This window comes from Lepisma saccharinum, unplaced genomic scaffold (genome assembly GCF_977018435.1).
Source record: "Lepisma saccharinum unplaced genomic scaffold, izLepSacc3.1 HAP1_SCAFFOLD_503, whole genome shotgun sequence".
Lineage (NCBI taxonomy): Eukaryota > Metazoa > Arthropoda > Insecta > Zygentoma > Lepismatidae > Lepisma > Lepisma saccharinum.
Genome location: NW_028143188.1, coordinates 162,251 through 183,519, shown reverse-complemented (window position 1 = coordinate 183,519; position 21,269 = coordinate 162,251). Strand labels below are relative to the sequence as shown.

The 21,269-nt window shown below is 40.9% G+C and overlaps 1 protein-coding gene across 1 annotated transcript in view; it reads right to left on the bottom strand.

Annotated features, from left to right (window-relative positions):
* Positions 1 to 14,833, bottom strand: part of LOC145982969 (uncharacterized) — a 34,324-nt gene extending 19,491 nt beyond the window's left edge. Inside the window, exons 1-4 of the mRNA XM_083116249.1 lie at positions 14,800 to 14,833; positions 11,284 to 11,384; positions 3,001 to 3,053; positions 998 to 1,243 (exon numbers count right to left, since the gene is read on the bottom strand). Of these exons, the coding sequence (XP_082972375.1) occupies positions 998 to 1,243; positions 3,001 to 3,053; positions 11,284 to 11,383 (399 nt within the window). The 5' untranslated portion in view covers position 11,384; positions 14,800 to 14,833. The remainder of the gene's footprint in view (positions 1 to 997; positions 1,244 to 3,000; positions 3,054 to 11,283; positions 11,385 to 14,799) is intronic.
* Positions 14,834 to 21,269: the final 6,436 nt, after the last annotated feature.

The following is a 21,269-nucleotide window of genomic DNA, read 5'->3' as shown; positions in this document are numbered from 1 at the left end:
AAGAATGTAGAGAAATACTTTACTGATTATAAGAAAGGAAAGATAACTAGGGAAATACCGGAAAAACAGAAGGGGGTTTATCGAATAGAATGTCAATGCGGGAAAGAGTACATAGGACAGACGGGTCGAAATATGGGTAAAAGATGGAGCAAGCATGAAAAGGATATAAGGGAAAAAGTTCCCAAAACGGATCTCTCAGAACACATTTTGGAAAGTGGGCATAGAATGGCAAAAAAAGAGATAATTAGAAAAGAAAGGAGGAAGTTAGGAAGAAACATGTATGAAACAGCGAATATTTATAGGGGGGGGGAATAATCTTAATAGGGATGAAGGAAATTTGGAAGAAGGGTGGATCAATTTCCTCAAAAAATGGGACAAAGCATGGAAAATTGAACCCAATATCGGTTTCCACATCACTCCGGAAGTCATGCAAGCTGAACAGGAGGAGCGTGAATTTACGTTGGACTTGTGACGTAATAAGGGGAATCGAGGAAATTAAGGGGAGGGGAGAAATTCGTGAAGAACCGACCTTCATGCAAATTGAGATGCACAGTTGGGTAGGAACAGCTAAACCTGCAAGTAGCATAGTGATTTATGCAGATTTTTTAGATTTTTAATTTTTTTAACTTTTATACCTGTGAATAGGTTTATCGTACAAGTCTTTTTAGGGAACGACACGTTTTTTACGTACTTTTAATGGCAAAAGCATAATATTTTTAAATGTATCTTAACCAACCCTTAACCACTATCCTCATATTACATTTTTGACGCAGTACTATGCCAAGTACCTAGTTTTTATATGAACCTGAGGAAGGAGATAGTCTATCTCTGAAACGTCGTTCTACGGTGGCACAAAAAGTGAAGTAAAATAAAGCAAATCAATCAATCAATTCATGGCCTGAGGTACAGTAGCTCGGTAACACATGTTGAAAATTTGCACATAAATGGAGTGAAATTCCAGATGAAAAATGCATATGAATAATGCACATTTAATTACCTTCCCTACATGTTCTTCAGTGTCTTCTTGCGCAGGTCTTCTTCTTTGAGGAGTTGGCATTTGTGAGGGAGTTATGTTTGTTGGAGACATGGATGTGTTCTTCACATCAACGTCAAGTTCTTGAGCTTCTAACCCAATAACAAGTGGATCACTTACTCTCTCTGCTACTACGTCATCAGGTGCGGTGTTCTGCAAATGTTGAAGTGTGGTGGGGGCATCAGTATTTTCCAAGCCACCATGTGCATGCTGCAAAGAAGGACACTAGGTCAGCAATTGTTGCTGAACTAAAATAAATAATAATAAGTGGTGTGCGGTATCTCGGAAAGTAGGGAAATACCGAATGGTCATTTTAAAACGGTATTAATTCTGAACGTTTTCTACATTGCAAGTGTATGGAACTTTTGGAAATTATTAGTTTTCATTCCAGAAATTCAAAGACAATCACTAAAGGTGAAAATGATGTGTAGAATTTGAGATTTCCAGAGCCTCGGGAAATTTCGGAAATTTCCCGGTTGGTCGAGAAATTGTGAATATTTCCCATCGTGAATGTCGGGATTTTAAAAAATTACCTTTCCGATCAATAATATTCTGTCCCGCATAAAAAAAAGTACACATCGATATTTATTTTCAATTTGTCTGAAGCCACAAAATGTAAATGGGTGGAAATGCACATTTGTGTACTCGATTTTGTGTGTTCAGTTTCTGGCATGGTTTCCTGTCTGCATAGTGCAACACTAGCGCATAGATTTGCAATTCATTTCATGGATAAATTCACCTCTTACCGTCGTTGGGTTACTAGGCAACCGCTCATAAGGTTTACCGTTGTGTACCCCGTTATCGTTGACGCTGGGCGTAAACGGGAAGGTAATTGTAAGTACAGGCTTTGTCGTTTACAGCTTAAACCCCACCGGAAGATGCTGGGCCTTATTAGGTTGTATACGACAAGGGTCAGGGTGTCACGCCCCTGACCGCCTTTACCCCCCCAGGGTTTCCACCAGGTACCCATGTTATTCGACACTGGGTGGGCATCGGGGCCGCTTCCATCGTTAGAAAAGTTCCAGGATTTGAACCGGCCGGGGATCGAAACCGGGACCTTGAGCATGGTAGTCAGACACGTTACCGACTGAGCCACCGTGGCCACACTAGGAACACATAAAAAACTAATTCCATCATGAGTATCCAATTGTCCTACTATTCTTAGATTCTCCTAGTCTTGTCTTTTTACTTTAATCTTTGCTTCCCCTAGAATGGACTTCCATCCAAGGTCGGGCAGGGGGGGGGGGAGGGACAATGCCCCCTGCCCGCATGTGGTTGCGGCACTGTTTATGGTTGTCTCTTCATCAATTTCACGTCATTACTCATTGTTGTGATTAGCTAGAAGTGGCAGAAAAGCAACACTAAGTAACCAATATCAAATATCCACTCCCTCTCTCTACCACATGAATCACTATTACCAAAAGATACTTGCGAAACAAAAATGTAAGCAATTCAAAGTTCATAGCAACACATCCAAATTCATTAGGCTTAATAAAGGTTTAATACAAGACTACTCAAAAAGTCACAACTGTTCTAGATACTGAAAATTGCGAAATCATTTCCCAAAGTCTGAATCTGGAAGGGAATTTCCCCTCCCGCCCAATCCTGATACGACATTATGAAGAATCCCATACACCCTAATAAATCACAAAATCAATAAGTGTCTTTGTTATATTGCTAGAGTAACACATGATATAATTGTAAAGGTTAGTGAGAATTCCAAGCAGGAATGTGTTCAGTATTTTTCACAGGGGGGGGCAGGTGCCCCCCCTGGCCCCCTCTAGCTACGGGCCTGGAAACCACACACCCAGGAACCAGAAAGCTAGCTATTCACCATGTTTTACACCCAAGGCCTTCAATTATTACATTAGAAATAAAAAAAAAATATTCATATTACCCTGTTCGCAAAGGATCTAGCCTACTGAAAGAAGCAGCAGAGTATATAACAAATTTTTACTTTTGTTTACCTTTTCCTCACTTCTTTCTGCAGTTACCATACTTGCATCGCTCCCCATGGATTCTGAAATTTACAGAAAGCATCCATCTCAGCAAAATTATTATAACATTAAAATGTCATTTTAATTTATTATTCTTAGTATTAGACTTAGCTTTGCTTTTTAACTACAGTTCGATTGAGATAAACTGATTTCAAATATTATTACAAGGGTGAATCAAATATGAATGAGCCTTGATTGGCTAAACGTCGGAATGGGTAGCAGGGTGTGATTGGGCAGGTGCGGTCGGTAGGTGGGGCTGTCGTGACTCAGGAACGAGAACAGCCGGCATGTCGCATGCTTCGTTTAGTAGCTCTCACGATGAGTGAGCAGAGTGTGCCAGTGTCTGTTGCGCAATGCATAATCATCAAGTTCCTCACCCAGGAAAACGTCAAACCTGCCGAAATTTACCGGAGACTGCAGGCCCAGTTTGGGAATGGTTCCCTCTCGTGGACAAGAGTGAAGGTGTGGTGTAAGGAATTCCAGCAAGAACATGGCTCGTGTTCGTAAGCTTGTCGAACAGGATCGCCGAGTCACTGCGAAGCAAATTGCGGCAGAACTTGGTGTGAGCTATGGAAGTGTCCAATCAATCATCACAAAGCACTTGGGCTTCTGCAAAATCACAGCTCGGTGGGTTCCCAAGCTGCTGAATGTTGCTCAAAAAGATGACTGAGTTCACATTGCTCGCCAGCTTCACACTCGTTTTGACGTGGAAGGGGAAGCATTTTTGCATCGCATCGTTACCTGTGATGAGACATGGGTGCATCATCAGGGTGGCTACAAAATGAAATTCCCTGACTTTTCCAGGTTTTCCAGGACAAAATTTACATTTTTCCCTGACAATTACAAACTAAACTAAATCGATGTTTTTGCAAAATGGAAATAATAAACTCATACAGATCCACGTATGGTTTTGTTAAGTACCAATATTAACTTCTATGAAATTGAGAATTCAAACTGCAAAATAGTGAATTTGGAAAATTATTACAATTCACAAGCTAGGGAAGGATCATGGAATTTTGTCATATGTAGTAAGTTTAAAATAAAATATTCGATTATTTTTAAAGTTACGACTAAATGAGATAAGAGAAGAGTGATTGATTAAGAAATACAATTTGTAATTTATAAGTCTCCTTATACATTCTCGGTATTATATGTTGATATTTCCACTGAGGTTTGGAACCCTCTGCTTTCAAGAACCATGAGTGAGGACTCATTTTTCAATGCATAAAGCTACTTCTCTCTCTTCTCTGTAAAGCAAACAACTTAACTCTTGCATATAAGTGAAACAATTGAATCGAACAAAATAAAGTGTCATATTTCCTTACATTACAAGGGTCACTATTTATATTTTGAGCCTAACAATGAAAAAAACCCAGGAATTTGGCATTGAAAACTGCTTTATTGTTTTTCGAAGTATTCTCCTTTATGGTCAATACACTTTTGCACTCGTTCGAACCATTTGTCAAAGCAGTTTTTCCAATCTTCTTGAGACACCTCCATAATATGGTTTTTGAACGCATCAACGGCGTCTTCCGCCGAAGAAAATCGTTGTCCACGCAATTTATTCTTGACATTCGGGAACAAGAAGAAGTCATTGGTGTCAAATCAGGACTGTTCGGCGGATGACCCATCAATTCGATTTTTTGACTGTTCATAAAGTCGGTTGTTAGACGAGATGTGTGACAGCTGGCATTGTCTTGATGAAGAATGATCCAACGGCGTTTGTTTGTTTTCCGTATTTGATCGAAGACCTCTGGCAAACAAATTGTTGTGTACCATTCAGAGTTTATCGTTCTACGTTCCTCTAAAGGCACAGTTGCCACATGACCAGTTTTCCCGAAAAAACAGCCGACCATTTGTTTCGATGTGCTTCGAGCGCGAACAACTTTTGTTGGATTGGGTTCATCTTGAAACACCCAAACAGTGGACTGCTGTTTACGTTCCGGCTCATATGCATATATCCATGATTCGTCACCTGTTACAATCTTATATACGTCTTTTGAAGCACCACGATTGTATTTATTGAGCATTTGTTTGCAGCAATGGACGCGAACGTCTTTTTGAATTTATGTCAAATTGTGTGGGATCCAACGAGAACATACCTTTCTCACAGCTAAATGATCATGTAATATTTTCTATATGCTGGTGCAACTAATGTCTATGGTTGCCTCAATTTCACAGTATGTCACATGACGATCTTGCAGTATTAGGTTTTGAACAGCATCAATGTTTTCTTGAACAACAACTGATTTTGGACGACCTTCGCGAATCTCTTCGGTGAGCGAATGGCGGCCACGATTAAATTCTTTATACCAGCGTTTCACAGTGGCAAAAAATGGGGTCTTCATCGCCAAATGTGGAAGTAAGTTGATCGATGCACTCTTGTCTTGATAATCCACGTCGAAAATCGTAAAAAATCATCGCACGAAAATGTTCACGAGTTAATCCATTTTATTGTTGTCGCGCAATCTCCAAGGCAATATAAACAACACAAATCAAGCTATTGACAAAACATTTGAAGTACGTTATGGTCAATAATGCCAGACGATTCCGTGCAAACGTCAAATCGCGCCTAACTTCAATCAGTGTTGCCAAGGCTCAAAATATAAATAGTGACCCTCGTATCAATGGGGTTTCTGCTTCAGTACAGTATATCCAAGTGAAGTACTGTGAAACTGACAACATGCAGTTATACCATTAATGCTGACTAAAAGGGTATGTAGGTTGCCTATTAGAAATTTAACGCAAGGAATTTATAGAATAGCATTGTATAGGTACCTGATTTAACTAACCACACATTAAAACAGAAACACTAATAATATAAGCTTCTGAAAGTTCATATAGGAGGGGAGTGCTGAAAAAAGCTCCAAGCACTAGTGTTCGGAGAGCGACACACACACATGCAGGCAGGAAGAAGTGGCATGTAGCTGTAATCTGGTACAGTTGCAATGCAGCCGTTTTAGGACAGTTCTAAGTTAAAGATTGCAGCTCTCATACCACCGACTGCCATGTAGCCTACATTGCACGCTCAGAATTTGGCACAGAGCCACCAGCAATCGTGTGGCGTGTGCAGACTGGATAGTATGGTCAGACGATGGTGCAGACAATTCACGGAAGGCCAGTCGAATGTGCACAGCCCCATACAGCTGAGTACACACGGGCCCTTTGCATCACTTCAGGTGAGAGATCTTGAACCACTCCCTGTACAGCCCTCACCTTGAATGTACAAACTTTCATCTCTTTGTTTAACTGAAGAGGTTTCTGGCAGGGCAAGGATTTGACAGCTACACTGTGGTAGAGATAGTTCCAGTCTTTGCCGTCTGACAGATATGCCATGGGCATACAAAATTTAGTGCCATGCTACGACGAATGCTAGATCAACGATGGTGATTATGCCGACAATTAGGTTAGGACTCACTGTTGCTAATGCAATAACTTACAACTGATATTCTTGTTTTATTTATGCCTAATCGGTAGGGACATTGATATTTTTTTCTTTTCAAATTGGTGTTTTTTTATTTTTTACTATATATTTTCCCCAAAATTAACATTTTCATTTTAGCGCATTTTCTGGAAAATATCTGAAATTATACCTTCATGGTGTTTTTAAAGTACTGTTTGAAATTGTAAGTCACATGGCTTATGCCTCCTTGTGAGAGTTTGATATCTTGAAAGTTATTTTGGGAAAGTTATTTTCCATACCCCTTTTTTAATTTTAAGGTAAGGATTTTTAGATAACTGAATTTTCCCCGTATATACTGAAGGGTGCATATGACCATAAGTGGCGTCGGACCCAAAAAATTAAATTCAATCAATCTCACGTGACCGATACACATATATCATGGTACCAAAAATTGGCACTATCTTTTTTTGACTTGTTAGTGTTACGTTTCCCAAAATTCGCGTTTTTGTTTTAGAACATTTTTCTGCCAAATATACCGGAACTTAATACTCCATTGTGCTTTTAAATTATTATTTTAAATTGTAGGTCACATGGTCTACGCATTTTCCTGACAATTTGATATGTTGGAACAGATTTTTGAGGAAGTAAAAGTAAAGTGCTCCCCTGAACTTTTCCATGAAGGTGTATAGTAGGGGTGTAGAGTTAGGGCCCCACACTTTCTTGATCACGGCTGAAGGTAGGGGTGATGTGATCAGCACCATACTCCTCGCTACCTTTATCCCTCAAAGTAACCTCAAGGTACCAGCTTCATATGATGCTGGGTGGGTGCCGGAGCAGTTTGAATAGGTGGAAAACAACCCGGTTCTCCCCGCAGGGGATCGACCCTGGGTTTCTCGCATGGTAGTCAGACGCCCTAACGACTGAGCTCCATTATTTCTCGCTCGACAAATGCCGATGGTGCGCACTTAGCTTGGTAATTCAAAACACATCTCGCGCGACAAATACGAACATGTGGCTCCCGTGTGACTGTAGATATGCACGCGATCTCCTGTTAGAACCCTGCCACTTTGCTCTGTGATGCAAATGGTTTTGATAGAAGTTGAAAAAATCGTGGGAAATACATGATTTAATGTGGCTGTCGGAAATATTCCATGTACGTATAACTCTATAGTTTACTCTTGAATAAAATGTTGAAAATCTTGCATATTCTATGTACACAAACATGGCCTAGAAAAGTCAAGAATGTTGGATTTCATGGAATTTTTCGTTGTTTTAGGACATTTCTTTTAAAAAGCGCTAAAAACGCCAACAATTCGCATTTTATGCCAAATTCGCATTACTTCGATATTTCGAACGAGCGAAAAATGTGTCCAGACATCACTGCACATTTCTAAACACAACTTCGCAGCAGTTACCATTTTTCACGGTTGTGTTGTTTGCGAAAAATCAATGTCCCTACTAATTGGAAATTACTTTCTGACCACCCCTCGTATAAATCAGTAGATGGAAAGTGAAAATTTAGCAGGGCTGGCAGAGAAAAGTCAATTCTTGAAGAAAGTGATTTGCTTTTATGATTGAATAATTCGAGTAAATACGAGTATGATATTAAAATATTTACATATTTATTATTAGTATTTTATTTCATAATATTGGACATTAACCTTACTCAGTGAGAGATTAGTGACCATCTCTCACGAGTTTAAAGAGACAGGACAGAGAGTGGCGTTCATTTCATTGCAATACTAGTGTTGCAGTAAATTTGAGGTTGGGAGCATGCACTTGCCAATTTTTATAACGTTCATCAATGCAGATTTAAATTTCACTTTTTCGAGATAGTATTCAATATATATCCCATTTGGTTGGATTCTTCTTGATATCTAAGAATAGTGCAATGTTATTGTAAACTTATGTTAACTTGTGCAAAACCAGTAATACGTCAGGATGATGAAAGAAAACATTTGTGAGCACTGCTACATTAAATAAGGTGAGCCAGAAGAGTAATAAAATTCCAGCAGCATATTTGCAGTCTAAAGCTCTTCTTGTTTATGCATGCGATTTTTGTTGGATGTTGCAGTTAATGCAATTTCTGTCGCATGTTGTAGTGAGATACTCTGCCGGGTAGAGATATTCGGTAAAAATCGTATGTATCAATGGAACCTATTTGTTTCCATGTTCCTTCAGTTTGCCCAACAAAAGGCCTTACTACGACGTCCGATAACTATCGGATGGCCCCATCCGCTCGTATCCCCTCCATCTGTTGACAAGTCCCCTTACTACTCCCATACGGACAAGAAAAAATGATAATTCAATGCATTTTCCACGTAATATTTAGAGGCTTAGCCTTTACTCCCCCGATGATACCATATGGTATCATCAGAGTAAGGTCGTACTGGCCCGATGATACCATATGGTATCATGGTGCTGTTTACGAAATTAATGTGCTTTTTGGACCTTCATACTCTTATGTTTGGGTGGAAACTCTGACACAGGTCTGGAGCAAGCCTGGGAAATTCATATTGATGACCAACCTCCCCCCTCTCCGCAACATATCCATGCCACATTTCCGAACATAGTTTCACATTTTGGCTCATTATTCAACTTGTATGGCACCCAGGAATATGAAACATGTTTCAATCTCTTTGGAAACGTCCATTCTTTGAAGAGAATACTAAGGTTTGCGCCCTCTTCCCAAAATAGAGGGAGAAGAGAGGGCAAATTCCAGATTTTTTTAAAAAATTCAGTGGTCGTGCCCCCAAGCCCCCCTTCCTCAGTTCGGTGTTCTGAATTGTACACGGTTGCATGCTATGATGTTTTAGCTGCAAAATAAAACTTATCCGAAGTACATTGCTCCCATAGTGCGCGAGTTCTAACAAATTTCCTCCAAAAATGCAAATTACCTATTTTTCGTAAAAAATAATAATCACATTTTGGCTTATTATTCAACTTGTATTGCACCCAAGAACATGAAACATGTTTCATTCTCTTGAAAAATGTCCATTCTTTGAAAGGAATACTACATTTCGCGCCTTCTTAACAAATAGCGGGAGAAGAGGCAAACTCCAGATTTTTTTGTTTTTTTTTTATTTAAATTGGGGGGTCGCGCCCCCAAACCCCACTCCCCCCCCTTCCTCGGTTCGGCGTTCCGAATTGTACACGGTTGCATGCTCTGATGTTTTAGCTGCAAAACAAAACTTATTCCAAGTAGATTGCTCCCATAGTGCCCGAGTTATAACAATTTTCGTCAAAAGAGTGTTCGAATTCAATGAAGACGAAATTCCCTGACATTTCCCTGACTTTTTTTGACACCTCAAATTCCCTGACTTTTCCCGGTTTTCCAGGTTTTCCAGGTCTGTCGCCACCCTGATCATTACACCCCAGCATCCAAGCATGCCAGCATGGAGTGGAGGAAGAAAGGCGAAGGAAACCCCGTGAAGGCCAAAGTTCGGTTGTCTGCGGGGAAAGTGTTGGCCACGGTGTTTTGGGACTGGAGGGGGATCCTGCTGGTGGATTTCTTACACGAACGTCGGACCATCAACGCACCCTACTACTGCGGCCTCCTGGATCAAGTTAAGGTGCAGTATCGACGCAAACGACGAGGCTGTCCCATCTGCCAGGTCTTGTTCCTCCACGACAATGCCAGACCCCATACAGCAGATGTTACGCGGCAGAAACTGGTGGAAATGCACTGAGAACCACTTCCACATCCACCATACAGCCCAGACCTTCCACCATGTGATTTTCACCTGAAAGGAACCCCTCAAAGAAGCACTTGGGGGCAAGCGATTTGCGACCAACGATCAGGTGGAAACCTTTGTGCACAACTGGTTGGCTACCTGCCCAGCTTCATTCAACAAGAACGGCATCAAGAACCTACCACAACATTGTGGAAAATGTATCACTAAGGGCAGAGACTATGTAGAAAAATAGAATGTGGCAGTGTCTCTGTTTCCTTCAATAAATTTTGTTTTTCCGCACAAGGCTCGTTCATATTTGATTCACCCTCGTATATTATAAAATGCACAAGCACTTACTCATTCCCTCTTGTGCACGCATCACAGCGAGATACAAAGTTTGTTATACCCCTATCATAGAACGTTTCCGCCTGGATGGAGAACCATTGGAAAACTGCACGTTCCAGTTCTTCGTCAGTACCATAATGTTTTCCAGCAAGGAATGCCTTAAGGTGGAGGAACAAATGAAAATCAGATGGGGCAAGATCAGGACAGTAAGAGGTGTGTGGTATTTTTTCCAAATGGAAGGTGGTTAGGAGTTCCCTTTGCCACATGCGGACGAGCATTGTCATGGAGGAGAATGACACCCCGACTGAGCATGCCACGAAGTTTATTTTGAATTGCACGATGCAGGTTTTGAAGTGTCACACAATAGGTTTCAGCATTGATGTGCTGTCCACATTCCATAAGCAATACTCCATGCTTATCCCAAAACACAGTGAACACGATATTTTTGTTCGTAAGCTTTGGTTTTGGTTGCGTTTTCCACGGTGACACGGAATGCCTCCACTCCGTGGTGCTTCATTTGTTCTGGGGTTTCATGCAAAACCCATGTGTCGTCTCCAGTCACAATCCGATCCAACAACTATTCCCCATCCTCACTATACTGTTTCAAAAACTATAATGCACTTCCCCTTCTTTCCTTTTTGGCATTTTCGGTGACCAGGTCTCGTGATACCAGAGGACATGCTGAGCTTTTTCCTGATTTGTGAACATTTCCAGTTTTCTGGGCACTGACACTGCTAACTATATTTAGTACAAAACACCAAATAGTATTTTAAATCAAACGTACTAAGAGAGCTATACTAAAGTAGTCCAGCAACTATGTACATAACTGACCTGAAATAACAACAGACATTGAAGAAGTAGAATCAACAATCATGGTTGATGAAATCTTCCCTATTATTGTACTCCATTCCATCAACTCCTGATCAGACATTCTGCAAAAACAAATACAGATACATGCACTTCTGGGTTGTAATAATTATATTGAAAGTAAACTGTAGTGTTACGACCAATCAAGGATCGGCCATACATTCTCAAATACAGGGTGGCTCAAAAAGTCACTTAACACCCTCGGTACAAGGCCACTGCAGCACACAACGTGGAAATGGTGATGACCAATCATTGCCAGGCCAAGGGGGAACCACACTGACGCCACCCGCACGGTCGGCAGCCATCTTGAATTCAACTTCAGAATTTTAAATGGGAAGGGATGATATGATATATCAAATCAGGCTAGAATTTCACGAGAAATGCAAAGGTGAAGGTTTTTTCGACGTATCTTTAACCAGTAAAAAGTTATGACTGAATTCTTGTAGCAATTTGCTCCTTTTCGAGGTGTTAGACAAATGCCTTAAACTTTGTTTAGCGCATTGGTAATGCATCGAGATGTAAGTGATGTCTAGGAAGAGAAGTTTGCATGCCATTGCACAAGATTTTAATGGAAGCGTCACACTGTAATCAGGCTAGAATTTCACGAGAAATGCAATGGTGAAGGCACAGTGGTAAAGTCGTCATGGCCTGGGATTGGTTCCTCATTGGCGGACTCAAGTTATGGGTAGCTTGGCGTCAGTGTGGTTCCCCCTTGGCCTGGCAATCAGGTGGTCCGGTATGCAGTGGTTCTGATTCACCTCAATCTGTAGGCCGAGCCCTGATTAGACTGTCTTTGCATGAGTGGGCTTAAATCGAAAGTCAAGCTCATGATGGAACAACTATAAAACAATATCAAACTAGATCTGTATTGAAGTGTTCTAACTTTGTAACATCAAGTGCCTCAAACTCTCCAACAGTGAAGTGTGACATGTCGACAGATTTGCAACACATTATGCAGGGAGGGGGGAAAAAAACTTGTGCAAGGTTAGTGTTTCCAACCCCTAATGATCATCGTGCCCTAGCTTCTGTAAATATCTGTAAAGATATCAGTTTCTGATATGTGGCGACGAATCTTATAAGTCAATGCCACATGCATTATTATATTTTTAAACTAACTATTTGACAAAAAACAAGTGGTTTTTCAGGAAAAATATGGAGACATTCATCCAGCATGTACTGAATTTGCGAGATTTATTATCCTACTTTTGTGTTCAAATTACAAGCTAGAAAAAGCAGATTGCATACGTAAGAGAAAGAAACGAATGTGATCCTGAAATTGCATCTTTTAGGCCATTATAGAAAGAGAGATAGATATTCTTATTGCCTTGGATTGTTTATTTTCTCCCATCCACATCATGAATGTCAATTTTTTTTTCCCTTAGCATCGCTTTCCTTCCACTTTTAGTTAATTGCAACGAAGAAGATAAATGATGATATAAGAATATTGATGAAGGAACACTCGCAAAGAATACCCATGCTTAGGTCAGAATTCAAAACCAGGTTTTCTTGGTGAACGTCGACATTGCTGTTACATGAAGCTAGGCAAAGAGGTAATGGAATCACAATCCACTACCCTCTGCTTTCAAATGGATATGAGCTTTTCCCCAAGCGAAGGGATTGAGGCAGTTTATAGTTTATACATATTGTTACGCAACTAACTAACAAAATTAACCAAAACTGAACTGAGCAACGCAACAACGCAGAATCGCTCCCCGTGACACCTGTGACGCGGATTAAACATTACATGAATTATAATACGGTCACTATAAGTGCCTACAGTCGGAGTTACCGAGAATAAACCTAGGAGGATTTGATTCATGCACCTGAAATGATGTGACATAATACTACGGTGGTTCAGAATATACACATATATTAAAGCTCAGATAAACTAACAGTACATCTTGCCCTCATTCACTCTCTCTCTCATTCATACACACATTCCATGGCATATTGAGACAATATGACAATTACAAATGTTAGATTAATTAATACTTTGACTATACTCATGCTATTTATGGCTGCATTGCCATTTACAATTTACCGTTTATGGTTTTAAGTATAATGTGAATAATTGTTCCTTGTGCGAACCCCATTTATCTTTTCTGGAGGTATAAATATATTCAATGAACTATTGTTTGCTGTTAACATAAACTCTGATCTATAACATTGATTACTCCGCCGGAATAACAATGTCTAGGGATGCCATAGCACTGATTTAAGTTAGGCAATGATTTGATTTACGCAGATTCGCGGTAGATTGGTGTCATCTCTCTCACACACACACATGGTTGGATCTTACCTTCGCTGCATTCCCTCTGACCTGGGTAGGGTGAAAGTGGTCCTACAGTTCTGGAAGACGTCCGCACTCCAGTGTTGCACTTCGCGGTTATCCTGGTTGGCGAAAGTGGATCAGTCGGCAGCTCCATCTGGCATCATCGGATCCTGGCTTCACTCGTTCACTTCGCAGGGTGGTCCATGACGGTACACGTACACTGTCGACTCCATACGACAACTAGCGCAGTAATAGGTCAGTCCTTCACGGTTTCACGGTTTCACATGGATATCAAATGTTATTAACTTTAGTATTGGCCGTTATGCACTTCGGTATTACTTTTCTATCAATTCTTATTAACTTCTGCTACTTCAGACGTTGTTTCGGACGATTGACACAGGTGGACGTGTCTGGCGTTCTTCTCACGTAACCACACGTATGTTCACGGATGCGTTGACAGCGAGGGGAAAACGACCCCCTGGTTCTACTCTGCTCTACTCCATGGCTCTAAAACACTCACTCGAGGAAAAAACAAATCCAGACCACGGGTCTGATTGCGACTCGCAGCTAGGTCGCATGTAGCTCACACTCCGGTGGCGATTCTAGGCAAACTGTGTCTCGCTATTCCAAATCATCCCTTTTATTCCAGATTTGAACGAGGTGACACTCTAGTCTCTGTGTTCAGGTGCTTATTTATTGTTTCTGGTGCTTTGACCGTTGTCCTCCTATCCTGGTCAATGCTCGCTCCGGTCCTTAACCTCTGGTAGCAGCCCCTCGTGAAGAGATTAGGATAAATCCTCCGCTATTGTGTCAGACACGGACAGTGAGGGCCATCTCAGTAGGGTATCGTCTTCATTGTATCCAGCGATAGATCTTTAATAATTCATAACTCCTGTAGTTCTGTTCTGATTGAGCTGAAATTCTGGAATCTGCACTTTCATTATGTGGTCTTCCGCTGGTTAAAATCTCATCCAATTTGGTCCATTGGTGTAGAAGTTGCTCTTTTCCTGCTATTCCCCATATGAATGCATGTAAATCTGGATTCGGGTGAAAAATGGTGGTTGAGCAAGTTAGTGTTGGCTAAGGCAGTCGCTAGACACCTGTATTCGCGACGGATTTTAATATTACCAATTGTAATTAATTCTTAATAACGGGCAATTAGATTAATTACCTGTTACTCAATATTTTACGTTATAATATATACTTACACAGGGACTGGATGAAGAGGTGTGGAACGGACAACTTCCTGGCCCCACTGTAAGTAATATTTAACGATTACTAGAGGCTTGCATATTTAGTTTTTGACAAAAACACAAAATGTGAAATAACACACTCTATAGATCAACCACAAGGAAAAAAACCTTGGGACGAAAAGTCCCCGTGCAGCTTTCCCTTCTTCCCTCCACCTCGGGCCATAAGGTAGAATGGTCCACTCTCCCTTTCCCCTACTCGCGAAGGTACGGTGCACAGCAGTCGCGGGTCTGCGCAGGTTGTTTTTGCCCATGGTTCCACTATAATGATAATTTTCAATCTTTCTGAAAGGTGCGAGGTGCATTTTCCTACCCTGTTTTGTCACGAAATGAACTGCAAAATGCGAAATAGACTCTTATACACAAAATTTAGAGTATATTTACAGACGTGACACTTTCTGAAGTTTGAAAATTGATAAATTCTGAATTGAGAAGCAAGAATGGACCCCTTTATACAGGATTAAACTTAATACTCTGGTAACTACAAAAATGTACTATTAGAAGGGTTATGTTTATTAATTTAATAAGTGCAGTTTTAAATCAAATTTTGGATTATGTTCACAATTGTAAAACCAAAATGTCATTTTATATACTGCTTCTTCACCGCATTAACATTGAAATTTTATTTTATTTACCGCTTTTGAATCCGAAATTGACTGTTTTGTACCGAAATTTTGCTTCTTTATTTAGCAAAAGTATGTGCTTCTAACAATTACGCAGTAAGAGCAAAGTCGGTAAACTCAGTCACACAAATGTACATAGGAACGTATCATTATCATGCATCAGCATGGTTCGTGAGGTGGTACCACTACGCATGCAGTGGACCATCAAAGTATGTTACAAAGGGCCTTCCACAAGAGCATAGGTATACAAATGAATGATCCGATGTCAATTTACAGTGGGTTGAAATTATCCCAAGTAGGATTGTACTCCCGCTAGAATGGGAGGAGCAGAAGAGTATGCTTCCTTACATGGCCAGAGGTGAACCGATTGAGGGGGGTGCTCGGAGACTTTTGGCTGAAGGTTCTTTACCTTGTGGTTGCTCTATAATACTTGATTTGACAGACTGATATTAAAATATTTGGATGTGCCAACACGGGTCCAGCCTTACCATAACTAAAATCACCACATCCTTACCCAGTTAAAAGGTGAGTATGTAAAGGGGCACTCAGTACATATGAAGGCAAAACAGAACAACACACACCCCAACACAGGATTATACTGGTTGGAGGTCCAGACGTCACAGCCACGTTGGCCTGTAACATTGCAGTTGCAAGGGTGTACAGCCGATAGCACAGACAACAGTAGGCAAATTGTCCATCATTATTTTCATTCTTTTCTATTCTATATCCTGTATTGTTTTAAAGAATGGAATTCTGTTGATGTGAAGCAGATGTTTTCCTCTGCAATTCATGGTCATCACATTATGAAAAACAGATTGGAGGAAAATGGTGATGGACAATTTGCATACCATTTCCTTTGCCGTTCGGTGTACTATGTGGAAGTGAGGTTAACTTTTGTATGTCTTCTCAGATCAGCCCTTACACCCAGTGATACCAATACTTGTGGAATCAGAATTGGAAAATGTCAGTTCAAATTTCTTCTGCAGTACCAGCTTGTACTTTTCCAGAAACAAGGTATATCCGAAATTTTTGTATACATGATCAGGTTATTGATTTATGGGAATTACAATTTACTCTCTCTTGAGGGGAGGGAGGGAGAGAGAGAGAGAGAGAGAGAGAGAGAGAGAGAGAGAGAGAGAGAGAGACAGAGAGAGAGAGAGAGAGAGAGAGAGAGAGAGAGAGAGAGAGAGAGAGAGAGAGAGAGAGAGAGAGAGAGAGAGAGAGAGGGAGAGAGGGAGGGGGAGAGAGAGAGAGAGTGGGAGAGGGTGACGAGAGCGAGCACCTCCCACCTCATGCCCTCCCCCTCCCTACTCTCTCTTCTCTTTCTCTTTCAACTGCCCCCCCCCACTTGCCCCCCCTAATCGCCGCCACTGTTTCTGATTTGTATTGATTCATTGAGTTGGTGTTTAAAGTCCATTTTATGCACAGTAAGGCTAATCAGGACTGGAGTTACAGTTTAAAGTTGGATCCGAACCACTGTGCCTCCACCGGGTATAGAACCCCTTGATCACAAGGCGACGGCAATGTTACCACTACACCATCGGGGAGGCACAAAAGTTGTAAAGGAGAGAATGCATTTGCGTACCGTGAAATTATTTGCACCTTATTAAATCAATATTGATTACAGCCTGCAAAAAATTGAATCCAAAAATTTTCTTGATCGCTTCGCTCGCAATATATCATGGTTCTCTGTAATGCATTGTAAATTACCAGAACCACTATGTGCCTGATTGAGTGGTATTCATGTCTCACAGGTTTTGCGACTGTTTTAGTCACAAGTGCTTCTTTCGAAGATAACAGCTTTTTCAGTGCCTAATCCATGAAAATTATGAAAAGTGTTCAGCACGTTTAGTTTGATTTGATTTAATTTATTTTACTTCACTTTTTGTGCCACTATTGGCTAATTTAAGAAGATGGAGATGAGTGATATGATGAAATTGGTGAATGAACACTCACAAACATCCATGCCCAGGCCAGGAATCAAACCTGGGACCCCTGGCATCATAGGGCGATGTGCAGAACGTTTAGTACCTATTTTGTTCTTATTTGCCTGCTTATTTTGCGAGTTTTTGGTGCCTCTCAATCCTCATCCTGTTTATAAGCCCTTATTTAACCTCCCTTAGATTTGTAATAGTGATGACCGTGGATGGTGTAAATAATATACGACACTGAAAAGTCTCATATAAAAATTATGTAACATTTTGAAAACAGTTAGTAATTAAACTTGCAAGAATTCTTTCAGTCTATAATAATAAATACTTTTCTTAATCGCAGACTTTATTTCTGCCCTTTGGGCGACTGACGGCTGCCCACTTCGCGGCTGCCCAGACGGCTGGCTACTCCCCTCAAATTGCGTGTGATATCTCCGCCACGGAAACCGTTCGAAATGACTTCAAGTTCTCAGAATTACAGTTACAAATACAATCAAAATAAGCACATATCTTGTCACAGAGGATGTTGGAAAAATGTCCTCGTGCATCCACACGTTTTTGGCATGTTTTTCGGAAATATCCATTTACATGCAACAGTTCAGCTTCTGAAATTGCTACAGTTTCTCTCCTGATATTCTCCTTCAGTTCTTCTAATGTGTGAAGGTTTGTTGCATTCACTTTATTTTACAATTTCCCCCATAGATAAACACTTTACTAATGCTAACTGATAAGTCAGGGTGACAAAAGAGGAACGGGAGATGAAGCCCCATTGGTTTAGAGATTGAGATGTCGCAGGTTCGAGTCACGAGATGAGTGACAAACACTTACGCCCATGTAGCCATACACACTGAATTGGCTGATTTAGCTAAGTTTGGCGGGAAACCGGGAAATGGCACAACATGCGATAAAAATGTGAGAGAAACATTGCAGAAATGTAAGATTGTTAAAGAAACTTAAATTTAAACAAGGCTGCAAATCTGAAACTTAGAAAGTACAACAATGGAACAAAAGCTCTCTCTCATTGTTGATGAAAAAGGACAGATGAAGGAAGACTCTTCTTGTGATCAAAATGTGAAAAAACTACTGTAGGATAGTGAGTTATTTTAAAAGAAAATTAAATTTGGAAAAGGCTAGATATCCCTTTTCATAATGAGTTCAACCATGAACGAAAGGTCCCATTGTTACTGGGAAAGGAGAGATAAAGTCACAATTTTTTATCAAAATGTGATAAAAGAATAGTTTTTTTTTCCAAATAAAATTAAATTTAGAAAAAAAGGCTAGATATCCTTATTCAAAATGATTTCACAACGGAAGTAAAGTTCCATTGTTCCCTGTAAATGGAACCTTGCTTCGTTAGAGAAGAATATTAATCGTGGATCAATTACCCCACCACTAACATTCCCCATTATTCATTTACAGAAATTTAACCGACTCTCGTTCTCAATTTCTTCACAAGGTTTAACATGGTATTTCTGTGTGGAACAGGCACACCTGGGAATTCTGTTGAAAATCGTCTACGAACATCCCTTCAAGAATTTGTAATCAGATACGAATCGTACATAAAAACGTTTTGTTGTATTGATTGATTGAGTTGGTGTTTTAAGTCCACTTTCTGCACAGTAAGACTAATTGGGACTGGACCTACAGCTTGAAGTGGGATCCGAACCGCTATGCACCTCCACCGGGAATCGAACCCGGGACCCCTTGATAAAAAGCCAACAACTGTACCACTGCACCATCGGGGAGGCCCTAAGTTTTGTTTTAATGTGTGAATATATCAATGTGCCATTAATAAAACTATAGCAAAACACAAATAACACTTGGAATATTACACGCTTAATAAACACTGTATAAAACAAATTGGAAGAACACTTGTAACACGTAAACACTTTAAAAATAAGATTGAACAGAGATCGCGAAGCTACTGAAATGGAATGGCGTTAAGAAAGAAATCCACAAGTTATGCTCAAAGCCATATGTTTCAGTTTACACTCTGGCGCCACGAGATCTTAGGAAATTTAAGTGCACTTTTAGCGTGTCTTGTTACCAACGCTACACGATATTTCCTAAAAACATGCCAAAAACGAGTGGATGCACGAGAACAAAATTTCCAACATCCCCTGTGACAATTAACATGCTTATTTTGAATGTAATTGTAACTATAATTCTGAGAACTTGAAGTAATTTCGCAGCTAGCGGCTTCCATAGCAGAGATATCGCACGCGATTTGATGGGATTTGGCATCCGAGCGGCCGGCAAGCGTGCCGCCGTCAAGGCACCCAAGGGAGAATGGAGGACCCTGTATGTAAAAGTGTATTTCTGTGTACGTGCTTTGGCCTAGGTTGCTTTTTGCTCGGTAGCCCGGGAAGCCAATGGTTGGGTTTCCTCAACTGCTTCCCCATTTGAAAGGTAACAATAGGACTTTGCCTCGGTGCTTGGGGATGGGGGCGGGTTGTTTGTCGGAGGTATAAATACCGGTTTTGACTTGTTACGGTCTCTCTCATGCTCTCAGATCGCAGAAAGTGGCCATCCCTCAATGGATTACGACAGTTTATTGGATGCAACGATACACACAGAGTGTAAGCACCGAATGCGTAGGGAACCCTGCATGATGAACTGCAGGCAGGTTAGCACTATGGTAAATAGTGTGCTTGTACTTCTAATAAGATGTAAAAAGGTAAAAAAAAAGGTAAAGTGCTCCCCTGTGCATAGCACCACGCCATGAAGGCATATAGGGGGTGTGGGGGTAATGCCCCACACTTTCTTGATCCGGTCGTGGTTGGGGTGATGTGATCAGCATCATGCCCCTGACTGCCTTTACCCCCCAGGGTTTCCCCCAGGTACCCATGTTATTCGACGCTGGGTGGGTGCCGGGGCCGCTTCCAACGTTAGAAAAGTTCCCGGATTTGAACCGGCCGGGGATCGAACCCGGGACCTTTAGCATGGTAGTCAGACGCGTTACAGACTGAGCCACCGTGGCCACGGTAATAAGATGTAATGAACTTAATACGAGGATGACGTAGGGACCTCTACATGATAAACTGCAGGGGCGGGTTAGCGCTATGGTAAATAGTGCGCTCGTAGAGTGAAGTCCTGAGAAGTGCAATTCTCTGTGTTATGGGGCAAAAGGCAACAGGGAGCAGTTGATATTGGATTTGTAATGCAAAGATGTATATACGGCGAAGGGTAGAAGTGTAAATAAATATTGTACATAAAGAGAAAACTCCGTGAGACGTTATTCTTGTCAACAGATGGGGGCTCGTCAAAACATACTACAAGCTCGTTGTTGTATACAGTATTGAATGTTTAATTCAAGGTTGCGCTCCATACTTTCTCGACCATGGACTGCATGCAATCTATGACATTGCGTTCTCAAGTACGTTCAAGATGCAATATGGCTCAGGCACCAGGAAATATAGATGCGGCGTTGCTTCGCACAGCATTGGTTTGGCCAGAGGACAGAGAACTGACCACAGAAAATGTAAATGATCGATTGCGGGAATTGGCATTAAGTACCGGGGATCAAGCAAGAACATGGGCAGGCGAGAGTAGCCGGGCTCATCAGCTGTTCGAGATGTGAAGGGAAGAAGACATGGGAGAGCATCTTTTCAGGGAATATAAGTTACCCCTCCCCAAGTTTGGCACGGTACCATTACAGGAAACTGCATTAGAATTTTATGAGAAATTAAAGTTCAGGAAACGTGTCACATATCGAATAAAATAATGCTAGATCATTTATTGTTCGTTGCATTATCAGGGGATCCGTTGGAATGGTAGAAATATCGGCGAAATGTGCTTTGTGATATGAAGGCATTCAGGAATGAATTCCTTCATTCCTTGCATGAGGAAGTACTGCAGTAAAAAGTTTGTAAGA